At 38.9% G+C, this 11,912-nt stretch overlaps 1 protein-coding gene across 1 annotated transcript in view; it reads right to left on the bottom strand.

The window, feature by feature from the left end:
• Positions 1–6,042: 6,042 nt before the first annotated feature.
• AGGF1 (angiogenic factor with G-patch and FHA domains 1) overlaps positions 6,043–11,912 on the bottom strand; it is a 53,230-nt gene continuing 47,360 nt past the window's right edge. The window contains exons 12-14 of the mRNA XM_007116789.4: positions 11,258–11,385; positions 9,267–9,366; positions 6,043–7,995 (exon numbers count right to left, since the gene is read on the bottom strand). Of these exons, the coding sequence (XP_007116851.1) occupies positions 7,795–7,995; positions 9,267–9,366; positions 11,258–11,385 (429 nt within the window). The 3' untranslated portion in view covers positions 6,043–7,794. The remainder of the gene's footprint in view (positions 7,996–9,266; positions 9,367–11,257; positions 11,386–11,912) is intronic.

Below are 11,912 nucleotides of genomic sequence, written 5' to 3'. Positions count from 1 at the left end.
CCTCCATCACATTGGCTTCCCCAAGTGTGTCTGTTCCTCATCCTCCAGGCACTTTTTGATTTAAATGTTTTCCATCAACTCCAATTTCTAACAACCTGATAAATGTTGCTTTTTCTTGGTACTTCAGTGCTCTACTGTTCAGACTTAGCACCACAAAACCCCAGTGTCTGAGCAGGCAGACTGACTATTATTTCAGGTAATTAGAGGAGATACATAATCAAATGAGGGGCTGCAGCCTCAGTAAGGTTCTACTGCTGTCTACATATCCAACACCCTTAAAAACATGACTAAAATATTTTGAAGGCAGAGTTTATAAGATTCCCCTAAAAAGGTCTGATTTAGAGACAGATCTGAAAGCATTAAAAACAACAAGAAATTGCTCCTTCCCCTCCACCCCAAGAACTTTGGCTTTTGAAAAAACTTTGAAGTGAACAGAAACCATTTTGGAGTAATACTTTTTTTGAAACTATCAAGACCTTCATGTGACTACTTGGCCTTTGCATTCTACCAAATAGTATCTAAAAATAAATGTAAGCCCCAAGGCTGCAGCAAGTCTTGCCCAATTTGTTTACGGCTGTATCCCAAGTGCCGAGAATAGTGCCTGGCCTATATTAAGGCCACCTGCTGAAGGAATGCATTGCTGCTGAACTTTTACTCTTATATAAAAGTATCTGAAATCTAGTTGTTCGAGTTCACCCTGTAGCTCCCCTGCTCCCACAGGGTACTGAGAGCCAGGGTGACCTGCGAGACCTCCCTATCATTTTCTCCAATGGCTTCATTTCCAAAGTCATGCAAAATCCACCCCTTCTTTGAGGATGACCTCAAAGGGTCACCCATGATACCTTCTACCCTTTCTCACCGTCTATCATCTACTGGTCTCCCGTTCATTCTCCAATATTCATTAAGAAACCCAGCTCCTGATGCAGCCTTGTCCACATATCATCACCTCAGGGAATGAAGACGACCCATCCACTTACTCGCCTCATCCGTCATCCTCCCTGACTTCTACTAATAACCACCATCTCTGCTCCAGGAGTCTACTCCCAACGGCGCCCTTGGGATTTTTTTTTTTAATAAATGTACTTATTTTTGGCTGCGTTGGGTCTTCGTTGCTGTGCACAGGCTTTTCTCTAGTTGCAGCGAGCAAGGGCTACTCTTCATTGTGGTGGCTTCTCTTGTTGCGGAGCACAGGCTCTAGGCACACAGGCTTCAGTAGCTGTGGCGCGTGGGCTCAGTAGTTGTGGCCAACGGGCTTAGTTGCTCTGTGGCATGTGGAATCTTCCTGGACCAGGGCTCGAACCCGTGTCCTCTGCATTGGCAGGCGGATTTTTAACCACTATGCCACCAGGGAAGTCCCGCGCCCTTGGTATTGATAGCACAGCATATAATAACACTAACAGTCACTAGTATTTGAGGGCTTATTATGCACTGGACACTGTGCTCAGTGCCACACAGGCCTTCTCTCATTTAAACTTCCCAACAACCCCATGAAGACATTAAGCTAGAGGTTTAAATAAATTTTTAAACATCACTCAGCTGAGGAGTGGTGAAGCTGTGATTTGAACCCAGGTCAGTCAGACTCTTCAGCCAGTGCTCTTAACCATCCCACTGGGATGAAAAGAATCAAAACTTAAAACCCCAGCTATGCCACTCTGTCACACAGACTTTTTGGCCTTGAGCAAAATAAACACCTAAATCTCAGCTTTCTAATTCATAAAATACTGGCAGAAACAAAGAAGATAATATATGTTAAGTGCTTACTTAGAACAGTACCTAACATACCACAAATGTGTGTTCCATCCATCCTATTAAATGCTTAATGAACACCTCCTAAGCATCCAATCCTGTGGCAGGTACTTAAGACACAGCAGTGACTAAGACCAACAAGTTCTCTGCCTTCACAGGTCTACCCAGACCCTGCTGCATGCTCAATAATAAATATTTGATAGAACAAGTCCTCAAGGAGGTCTGCTAGCCTCCACTCTGCCTCTCTTCAAGCAGCCACAGTTATTTTGCTATTAAGCAATCTAATGAGGGCCCTTCCGGGCTTAAAATCCTTCAGAAATTCCTCATTTGCAAAGAGATAAGAACCAAATTTCTTAACACATTGAAAGCAACTGTACGTAAGTGGCTCAGTTCTCCTCCCTACCCCAACCTCCTCTTCTTTAATCAGTGAAACTCTTTCTTCATTTGAAATCTATTTGGACACACACACACACACACACCCCTGTAGCTCCTAAGGCAATGCCACAGGTTTTGTCAAACAGTTTGAAAACCAAGTTTAGATCAGTCTTTTTCTAACTGTAGGGCACAGCCCATTAGTGAATTATGAAATCACTTTAGTGGCTGGAATCTGATTTGGAAAACAAAAATAAAAGTGCATTACATGAATTAATGGCTAAGTATTGGTATATAAAACCTGTTATATACACACACACACACCCTCACATTCTGAGCTGTGATATAAATTGTATTTCTTAATGTGGATCATGGTCAAAATGCCATTGCTTTACATCCTCTTGTAGCTTCAGTTCCTTCCATTTCCTCAGTCACATAAAACTCCATCCATATCAAGCCACTTGTGGTTCCCCAAACCCATCTTGCTCTTCCTCTTCTATGCGTGTAAGTGTATGGTGCTAGACACCAGGAACGCATTTGCAAGAAAAAACAAAATCTTGCTTACACGGACAAATATACAAATCACACTATTTAGCTGTGAACCCAAATAAGTAGTCTAAATGAAACAAATCTGGATTTTCAAGAACATGTACCAAAGACAATTAGGGAGACAAGGGAGCCATCCCTGAAGAAGAATCAATTAGCAGAGATCTAAAGAATATGTTAGAGTTAACTAGGTAAAAGGGTAGAGGAAGAGCATTCCAGACGTAACAAAATATAGGCAGCCCTGGGATGAGAGAGGATATGGCATGTCTGAGGAACTGAAAAAAAGGCCAGAGTGCTGGAGCCCAGAGAACGAGTGGGAGGGCAATACGAGACAGGACGGGAAAGGTTGGCAGTGGTTAGACCAGGAGGGGACTTATGGGCTAGGATTTTGTTTTCTGTCCTCAGAGTAATGGAAAGCCATGAGGACGATTTAAACAGGAGATGATGAAATAGGAGTTTTGAAGACACTATGTCTGCAGTGTGGAGGATGGACTAGAGGGAAGGAGTGACTGCAGGGAGACCAGTTAGGAAGCCAGTAGAATAATCCAGGTGAGTAGTGACAGTGAATTGATTCACTATACTGGAAGTCAGGGGAAGAGGAGAGAGGGTGTGGTAGTGAAATAGAGACCAACTCCTAGGTTTTGGCTTGCATAACTGGGCAGATGGTGCTGCTAGCTGAGAGTAAACTGGAAGAGACAGGGTTTGGAGAAGACTCTGGGTTCAGTCTTAGATAAGCTACATTTAAGGTGACTTTGAGTTGGATATGTGTCCTGCTAAGACAACCTGGAAGCCATGGGAGTATACCTGGTAAATGAAATTGGGCATATGAGTGTGAGGAAAATACCTGGGCTTGAGCCCTGAATGCCTCTCCACTCTTCCTGGTGTTGTATTTCTACTTATTAAAAATGTCTATGAATACACATAGTTAACTACACAGTTTTACTGCTTTAAAGTTCAAATATAGAAATAATAAAAAGCAAAAATCTGCTCACTTCTTGGGTAATGTTAACACTTTGATACGTACCCTCATACAGTTTTTAAATGGGATGATGCTTTCATACTTTTCTATAGTATGCTGCTTTTTTAAAAATAAATATTTTATTTATTTATTTTTGGCTGCGTTGGGTCTTCGTTGCACACGGGCTTTCTCTAGTTGCGGCGAGCGGGGGCTACTCTTCATTGCGGTGCGCGGACTTCTCATTCAGTGGCTTCTCTTGTTGCGCAGCACGGGCTCTAGGCACGCGGGCTTCAGTAGATGTGGCACGCAGGCTCAGTAATTGTGGCACACGGACTTAGTTGCTCTGCAGCATGTGGGATCTTCCCAGACCAGGGCTTGAACCCGTGACCCCTGCATTGGCAGGCAGATTCTTAACTACTGCACCACCAGGGAAGCCCCAATATGCTTTTTAAAATCAGCAATGTATAGTTGCGGCGAGCGGGGGCTACTCTTCGTTGCGGTGCGCGGACTTCTCATTCAGTGGCTTCTCTTGTTGTGCAGCACGGGCTCTAGGCACGCAGGCTTCAGTAGATGTGGCACGCAGGCTCAGTAATTGTGGCACACGGACTTAGTTGCTCTGCAGCATGTGGGATCTTCCCAGACCAGGGCTTGAACCCGTGACCCCTGCATTGGCAGGCAGATTCTTAACTACTGCACCACCAGGGAAGCCCCAATATGCTTTTTAAAATCAGCAATGTAATAAGAACATTCTTCTCTATCATGGTATAGACAGTTCTATCTTACTCATCTGAATGGCTACAAAGTATTACATAGTAGGCCTGCATCACAATTTAACCAACACCCCAAGTCACCACTAATGGATAGCTGGGTTATCTGGCAGACAGTTACCTGCCCATTCAGTAGCCATTGTCCCCCTCTGCCTTGCTCATTGAACCTGATTTTGTTCCAACAAGCAACATGTTCTGCCCTAGGTGATAGTTCATGATTCGCTTAAGGCAAGTGAGACCATCCTGTTGGCCTACCTTTTCAACTTCCCTTGCAGCTATGGGCAGTAATGTTATCAGGCTCTGGCTAATAACCCTAAGCAGAAGTCTGTTGTGAGAGTTTCTGAGTAAGCTTTTGATTTCCTGATAAAAGAGAACTAACAGGAATACTGACTGCTCCTTCCCCTTTCTTCTGTTTTGGACATGACTATGATGACTGGAGTTCCAAAAGTCATTTTGCAACTACAATGCCATAAGCCAGCACCAAGAAGAGTAAAGCAGAAAGGCAAAGAGAAAGCCTGGGCCCTGATACACAGACACACAGGTAAACACTGACTCATTTTAAAGAATCCAAATGTATTTCCACTTTAAAGCCTGAAAAAGTAAAATGAATGTTTCAGATCAAAGATTCAAGGCAGAGATATAAGTGATGCCCTATAAAAATAAGAAGCACACTTAGAACAACACAATGGGGAAATGCTTTCAGCTGTTCCTGAGAACACCTTTAGATGCTAGGTCTAGAAACGCCTTTCTGGCTCCCTGCCAAGCACATCCCCCTGTCCTGCAACTCATTAGGAAGGCCTTTGTATACAATCTCTCCTTGTTGGAAATTTCTATTTCTTTTGCCTGCCCTTTGAAAATGTGCCAAATTAAGAAATAATCTTTTACATGAAAAGTTGGAAGGTGTTTGAATTCGATGAACCGTAACTTTTCATAAGTTCACAACTAGAGTAAGTGAAACATCAGAAGTAAAAACTTTTTAAAACAGAAAGGAAAAAGTGCTTCCTGGCTATTTAATTCTAGAAAACAATTTCTGTTATTTTACTGTAATGGTGATGGTTTCTTCTGTTCTCAATTTTGCCAGCTTCTAATGTTCTGGCAAAATATGTTAGATTTCTCAAAATTCAGCAACTTGTAGCTCCACTTAAAATAAATACTTAGGGCTTCTCTGGTGGTGCAGTGGTTGAGAGTCCGCCTGCCGACGCAGGGGACACGGGTTCGTGCCCCGGTCCGGGAGGATCCCACATGCTGCAGAGCGGCTGGGCCGCTGAGCCTGCGCGTCCAGAGCCTGTGCTCCACAACGGGAGAGGCCACAACAATGACAGGCCCGCGTAACGCAAAAAAAAAAAAAAAACCACTTAAAGGCTATAAGTTAATAAATTTATACTGTATGAATAAACTATAGTTTTAAATATTAGACGCAAAACAACTTTATGCGTAACTCAAATTGTACATAATCCATATTTATGCTTCTAAACAAACAGAAGCTCACATTTGTACTACTTTTACAGTTTACAAAGTGCTTTTACATACATTTTCCCATTTTCTATTCAAGACAAACATGTGAGTTAAATATTCTCATTTCACAGGTAGAAATAGAACCAGACATTATTCAGTGCTTTAACCAGTATATAGTATAGCCCTGAGACTTTAGATCTGCAAAGGGTTTTAATAAAGCAAATATCACATATATTTCCATTTTTATCACCATTTTCAAGTTTCCATTTTCTTAACAAAAGAAAACAATGAAAAAGTTTTCCACAATCTAATAATAAAAATGGGAAATATTACATAGACAGTTGTATACCAACCCAATGAGTGAGATCTACCAGAAGCAAGTTTACTCTGAGGGTCCTATATTGTTACCTGTATGTAGGGCACGGGCACCAGAACCACATTTAGATGAGTAATTTTTCTACTTTAGAGAAAATAATGCAGGACACTCCTAGTGCCTCCAAGTCTAATGTACATATATGTGTGTTAGGGTATGTAGGTGGCCAAAAAGGATACAGAAAAATACTTAATCTAGATTTTTAGAGTTATAGGACCTCTGTTTTTCCCATCTTAGGCCTTTAATAACTTGACAATTGTTTGGTCATATGTCTCATATCTTTAGTAATAAATTTATTTTTATTTCCACACCCCCCTTTCTTCCTAAGTACCCTGTACATTAAGACTAGAAATTCCAACAGGTAGCCTTTCTTTCTGAATTATCTTCCCTACTGCATACTTTTTTCCAGAATTTTCCTTTCCTATTTCTATATCTTGAAGACATTTCTTTATAGTAGATGAAGGAGCTATACAGTTTATATTCATTATAGAAAAGATCAGTTCCAGCATTGATTTCCCGGCAAAAAGCTGAGAGAAAAGTTGAACAGAAAGGAAAAGAACAGTGTTAACTGGCAGAGCGGTGACACCTGCACTCAGAAAGCTGCACTGCAGTCTCCGAAAATCTGAGGTTATCCTTTCATTATTGTGCTGCCAATTTACAGAGGAAAATTCTGGCTGGTCATGAGTTCAAAGCAGACCAGTATGTTTAAATTATTGGTTCAATGAATCATTCTTTTTGATGTTATAATGTTTTTTATTGCATTTGAAGACATTTTCAATAAGTATCTTGAGTTTGAGGCCTTGACTAGGTAACCCTTTTGCAGTAGAAATCAGATTTTTCTGGCACAACTCCATTGCCAGCAATGGGATTTATCAAAACTACAAACGCCAGCACACTGAATATTTCAATACTGTACTCAATTGTTCATATCTAAATATTTCAGCTATGAAACAAACCAAAGGTAAATGCTTAATATATAGTACAAATCAACAGATTCTTCACAGAAGAAAACAATGAGACTGATTTTCTACAACATGTCAGCTGTTCATTAGTTCTTCAATAATATTACTTGGGTTATTTCAAATATAGTAACATTTATACACCACTACCCACGTTTTCTCAACATTTTCTACCTAGGTCCTAAAGGGCATAAACAAGGATGTATATAGTCAGAATTGTTTTTATAAACTTTCGATGGCATCATACAATAATGAATATAAGGAGACAAGGACAAATATACATTTAAGTTAGTGGTTACATGAATTTTGCTTATATGGCTAGTTGCTTATATGGGTCTTGCAAATGACAAAATAAAGTAACAAAGCTTGATAAGCTCATCTGTGCCCTGTGAACTTTAGTCCACTAACAGCATAACTTGATTCAGTCACTATTTATTAGTTTTTAAAAATGTTTTTTAAAAACTGCAAACCACACTTTATTACACATTTCTGAATCAAGAGGGGGTAAATTGTGACACGGTTCCCTCATGCCACTGACTCTTTTGGAGAGAAAATTTCTGCAATTAAACAAGAGTTTCCAAATTCTATAAAAAAGCTTTTGTGTTCTGTGACTGACCTTCACTCTACAGTCCCTTTGACCCAAGGCACAGTTCCTGGTGCATCTTTTTGAGATTTAGTTTCGGGGAAGTTTTCAGCAAACCTCTCTCGTGCTTTCTCCCAGTTCTTTTTGCTCTTGTTTTGGAGAAGGTGAACATCTTCAATTGAAGATGGCTTGCCTGTCCCCAAGCCTGCATGTGTTCGCCGAAGTTGAAGCTGGATCTGTTACCAAAAGTTAAGAAAAGAACTTACTGTAGTATCTAAACACACTGAAATCTGCTGTATCTATTTTGGTACTTTAACTATAATTCTTTGAATTAGAAAAGATTGATGCATAAGAAAAAACTGTCAAATGCATCAAATACATACAGGAATAAATACATGATTATACATGGAACTTAAACTCATTTTTCTACATTGTCTTGCTTGTCAATAAGTACAGTTGACTCTATAGAAAACAGAATCCTCCTTACATAGCAATCACCAAATTTCACCGAGATGCTGAACAATCAATCTGTCATCTACTCTAACGAGAAGTAAAAGCAATGGATGTATTTAAACCTACAGTCCAAGCCTCACCTAAGTAAGTGAACAGGTAAGTTAAACATTAAGAGTCATAAAAAGAGAACTTGTTATTTTCATAAAAGGAGGGGAGGACTTCGCATTATACTGAGAACCATTATAAGCCACCAGTTACTGAGTGCCTAATATATGTCAGGCACCACCCTAGGGGCTTTATATTCAGACATCCCTGAAAGAGTTCTCATTATCCCCATTTTTACATATGAAAACTGAAATCCAAACTTGCCCTAAGTCGCACAGCTACTGATAGAACACATATTCTAACCTGACTACTAAACCCATGTTCATCCCACTGTACCTCAATGAAATGAGAAAATTTACATTAAACTCACACTGATGCACCCATTATTTCTTTAGGTACTAAGTAATTATCAAGAAAGTTCTTTGATCATATTACTACTTTGTAAGGTTTTTGTGAAAGAGAATCTGAACCTCCGATGAACCATGGGACTATAGAATTAAACCACTGTATTGTTTTCCAGACATGATTCTCTCTATTGCTTGTTACATGCTCTGAATCTTGAACCTAAAACAGATTCTCCAGCTAGTACAGAGTCTGCCTGCTGATAAAGTAACACTGTGATTGCTCTTGCATGTTAGGACAAGGCACAGTAAAGAAGTCATGAAAAATAACTAAAAGACACAGAAGAACTTCTGGCTCAGGAAATAACATTCACTATCCTAGTCTGATGAAGGAAAAAACTCTTAAGAGCCCTCCTAAGAACTTTAAAAACAAAACAAAACAAATCATAAACACATATTTGGTAACTGTGATTGCCACAGAGGTAGTAATTATGTCTCTTTCTGCTTGCTACAATACTCTTAGCACTTAAGGCAACACCTGGCATATAGTAAGTACAGTAAATATATCCGTTACAAGAATAAAGAATGAAAGAAATCTCGAGTCTTACCGGAGTTTTCATTCCTCCACCGTCCTTCCCTAGGCCCTCTCCTTTTTTCCAACCCATCTTTTCCAACATCTTCCGACCTTTATTGCTATCAGTAATTTCACTTTAGAGAAAAGTAGGATGAGAGTTGATTTCTAAAAGACCATTTAAGTCACATTTATAATAAATTCATGAATTAAAAATAACTGGTACAACTACTTTAGAAAACTATTTGGCATTACCTAATAAAGTTGAAGATACACAAATTCTACTCCTACATATACTACTTAACAGAAAAGGGAATGTTTTGCAGCCAAATCTAACAATAACCACAAATTAGAAACAATCCAGATGTCCATCAGTGGTAAAGTGGATAAACTGTGGCATATTCATACAAGAGAATATTATATGGCAATAAAAATAAAATGTACCTAACATAACAAAGCAATGCTGGACAAAAAGAATATAGACACAAAATAAATACTAAATTATCCCATTTATTTAAAGTTAAAAAATAAGTGAAATTAATCTGATGCTGGTGAAGTCAGCAGAATAGTTACCTTTGGGGAGGAGAGAGGAATAGTGATTAAGAGGGGACACTAGGAGGGTAGGTTTCTGGGGTTACTGATAATTTTCTATTTCTTGACCAAGAGTGTATTCTGCAATGTGTTAATCTTATGATGTATCACTGATATTGATACTTACATTTGTGAATTTAACATCAACAAAAAAAGTTAAAACGAAACTAAACCTCTCATTAACTATTTGCATTCTGTTTTATGATTTTATGGTCTGCTAATTTAAGGGCATTTTAATTTTATGTTCTATCACATTGTCTTTTCAGTTCTACAAAATATGTAAATTAGCTCTTCAATAACGATAACCCAAGCAATGTCAGACCATTGGATTTCACTTTTCATTTCTGTCTTCTAATTTAACTGCAATGCAATCTTCATATTCTCCAGCAATTATTTCAAAAATATTAAACCTTAAAATATATTTGTCATGTTGCTTAGCATATCTAATTTAAAATGCTATATTTCATAAAATGTGACTCCATAAATTCTAAGATGCACTGTTAGTCTATGTACCATTAAGAAAAAACTGCTATCACATGTAACTGTAAAATTCTATCCAAGTAGTATATCTTAGAATCAATAAAATGATAATAAGTCAAAATTTAGTACTAATTGTTAGTTCTACATGAAAGATTTAAATGTTAACTAAACCTAGAATTTATATTCTGAGAAACAAAATGTAGCTAATATATGATTAAATGCAGAAATATAATCATTTTGTAGGCTTCAAAATTACATTTTTCCTGTTTATCAATGCTACTTTACCAAGAGAAATGAACCGAATCAAAAATAAGTAAGGGACTCCCCTCGTGGTCCAGTGGTTAAGAATCCGCCTTCCAGTGCAGGGGATGCGGGTTCCATCCCTGGTCGGGGAACCAAGATCCCACATGCTATGGGGCAACTAAGCCCACGCACCACAACTAGAGAGAAGCCTGCACCCCTCCTCAAAGAAAGATCCCACATGTCACAACTAAGATCCCGCGTACCACAACTAAGACCCGACGCAGCCCCCCTCCCCAAAAAAGTAAGAAAAATAGTATTTCAGGGTCAAGAACAGAAGCAGTTGAGTTCTGAAATAACTATTAAAAGTATCAGTCCATACCAATTTCTTACTAGCCCAGCCTCCTAAATATCTAATATATAAAAGTATGGTCACTCAATTGTGTGGCTACAATGTTAGCTATGCATATATATGTGTGTTTAAGTTTGTATGTAATAAATCTGTATGTATACTTACATATATGATCAGTAATTTTCTAGGGAATAAAGCAATACCAATATTAGAGGAAAATGTAAACAGATGTAGAGTTTGCATCTTGTTCTATATTATTCCTTTAAAGGCTACCTATCAGATTATATAGCCCAATAAATCACATTACCCTATGAATGTGATTATGGCACAAAGACTGTTTCAAGCAATTAAAATTTAATACTTACGAATGAACAGATGCAGGAGCATCATCTCTTTGGAAAGTTCCTTCACTTCCAATCTGCTCCCTACGTTTTCCAGCTCTATCTTTATATTTTGGATTCTTCAAAGCCTTTTCATCTTCGTAGTCTGTATTCTTCATAAACATGAAATATTCATTGAGTTAAACAAAACTGATAAATAAAAATATAATGTCTGTATATTTGCCTTGCTTAGCAAATATGGTTCAATGTGGTCTCCATTAAACAAGCCATGACATAAATTAAGATATGATACAAATTAAGACAATTACATTATTGAATATTTCTATTCTACCCCCTTTAATATAGTGAAAATATAGTATATTTTGAATCAATGCTGTATACTCATATTCTCATATGAACTACCAGTATTCAAACAAATATGGAGGGCTTCCCTGGTAGCACAGTGGTTGAGAGTCCACCTGCCGCTGCAGGGGACACAGGTTCGTGCCCCGATCTGGGAAGATCCCACATGCCGCAGAGCGGCTGGGCCCGTGAGCCATGGCCGCTGAGTCTGCGTGTCCGGAGCCTGTGCTCCACAACGGGAGAGGCCAAGGCGGTGAGAGGCACGCGTACCGCAAAAAAAAAAAAAAAAATATGGAGAGCCCCTGGGGTTGGGGAAAAAAAATCTATTTCTCCTTTT

Source organism: Physeter macrocephalus, chromosome 8 (assembly GCF_002837175.3).
Source record: "Physeter macrocephalus isolate SW-GA chromosome 8, ASM283717v5, whole genome shotgun sequence".
Classification (NCBI taxonomy): Eukaryota; Metazoa; Chordata; class Mammalia; order Artiodactyla; family Physeteridae; genus Physeter; species Physeter macrocephalus.
Note: the sequence above shows the minus strand (reverse complement) of the source record. Positions and strands in the feature narration are given on the sequence as shown.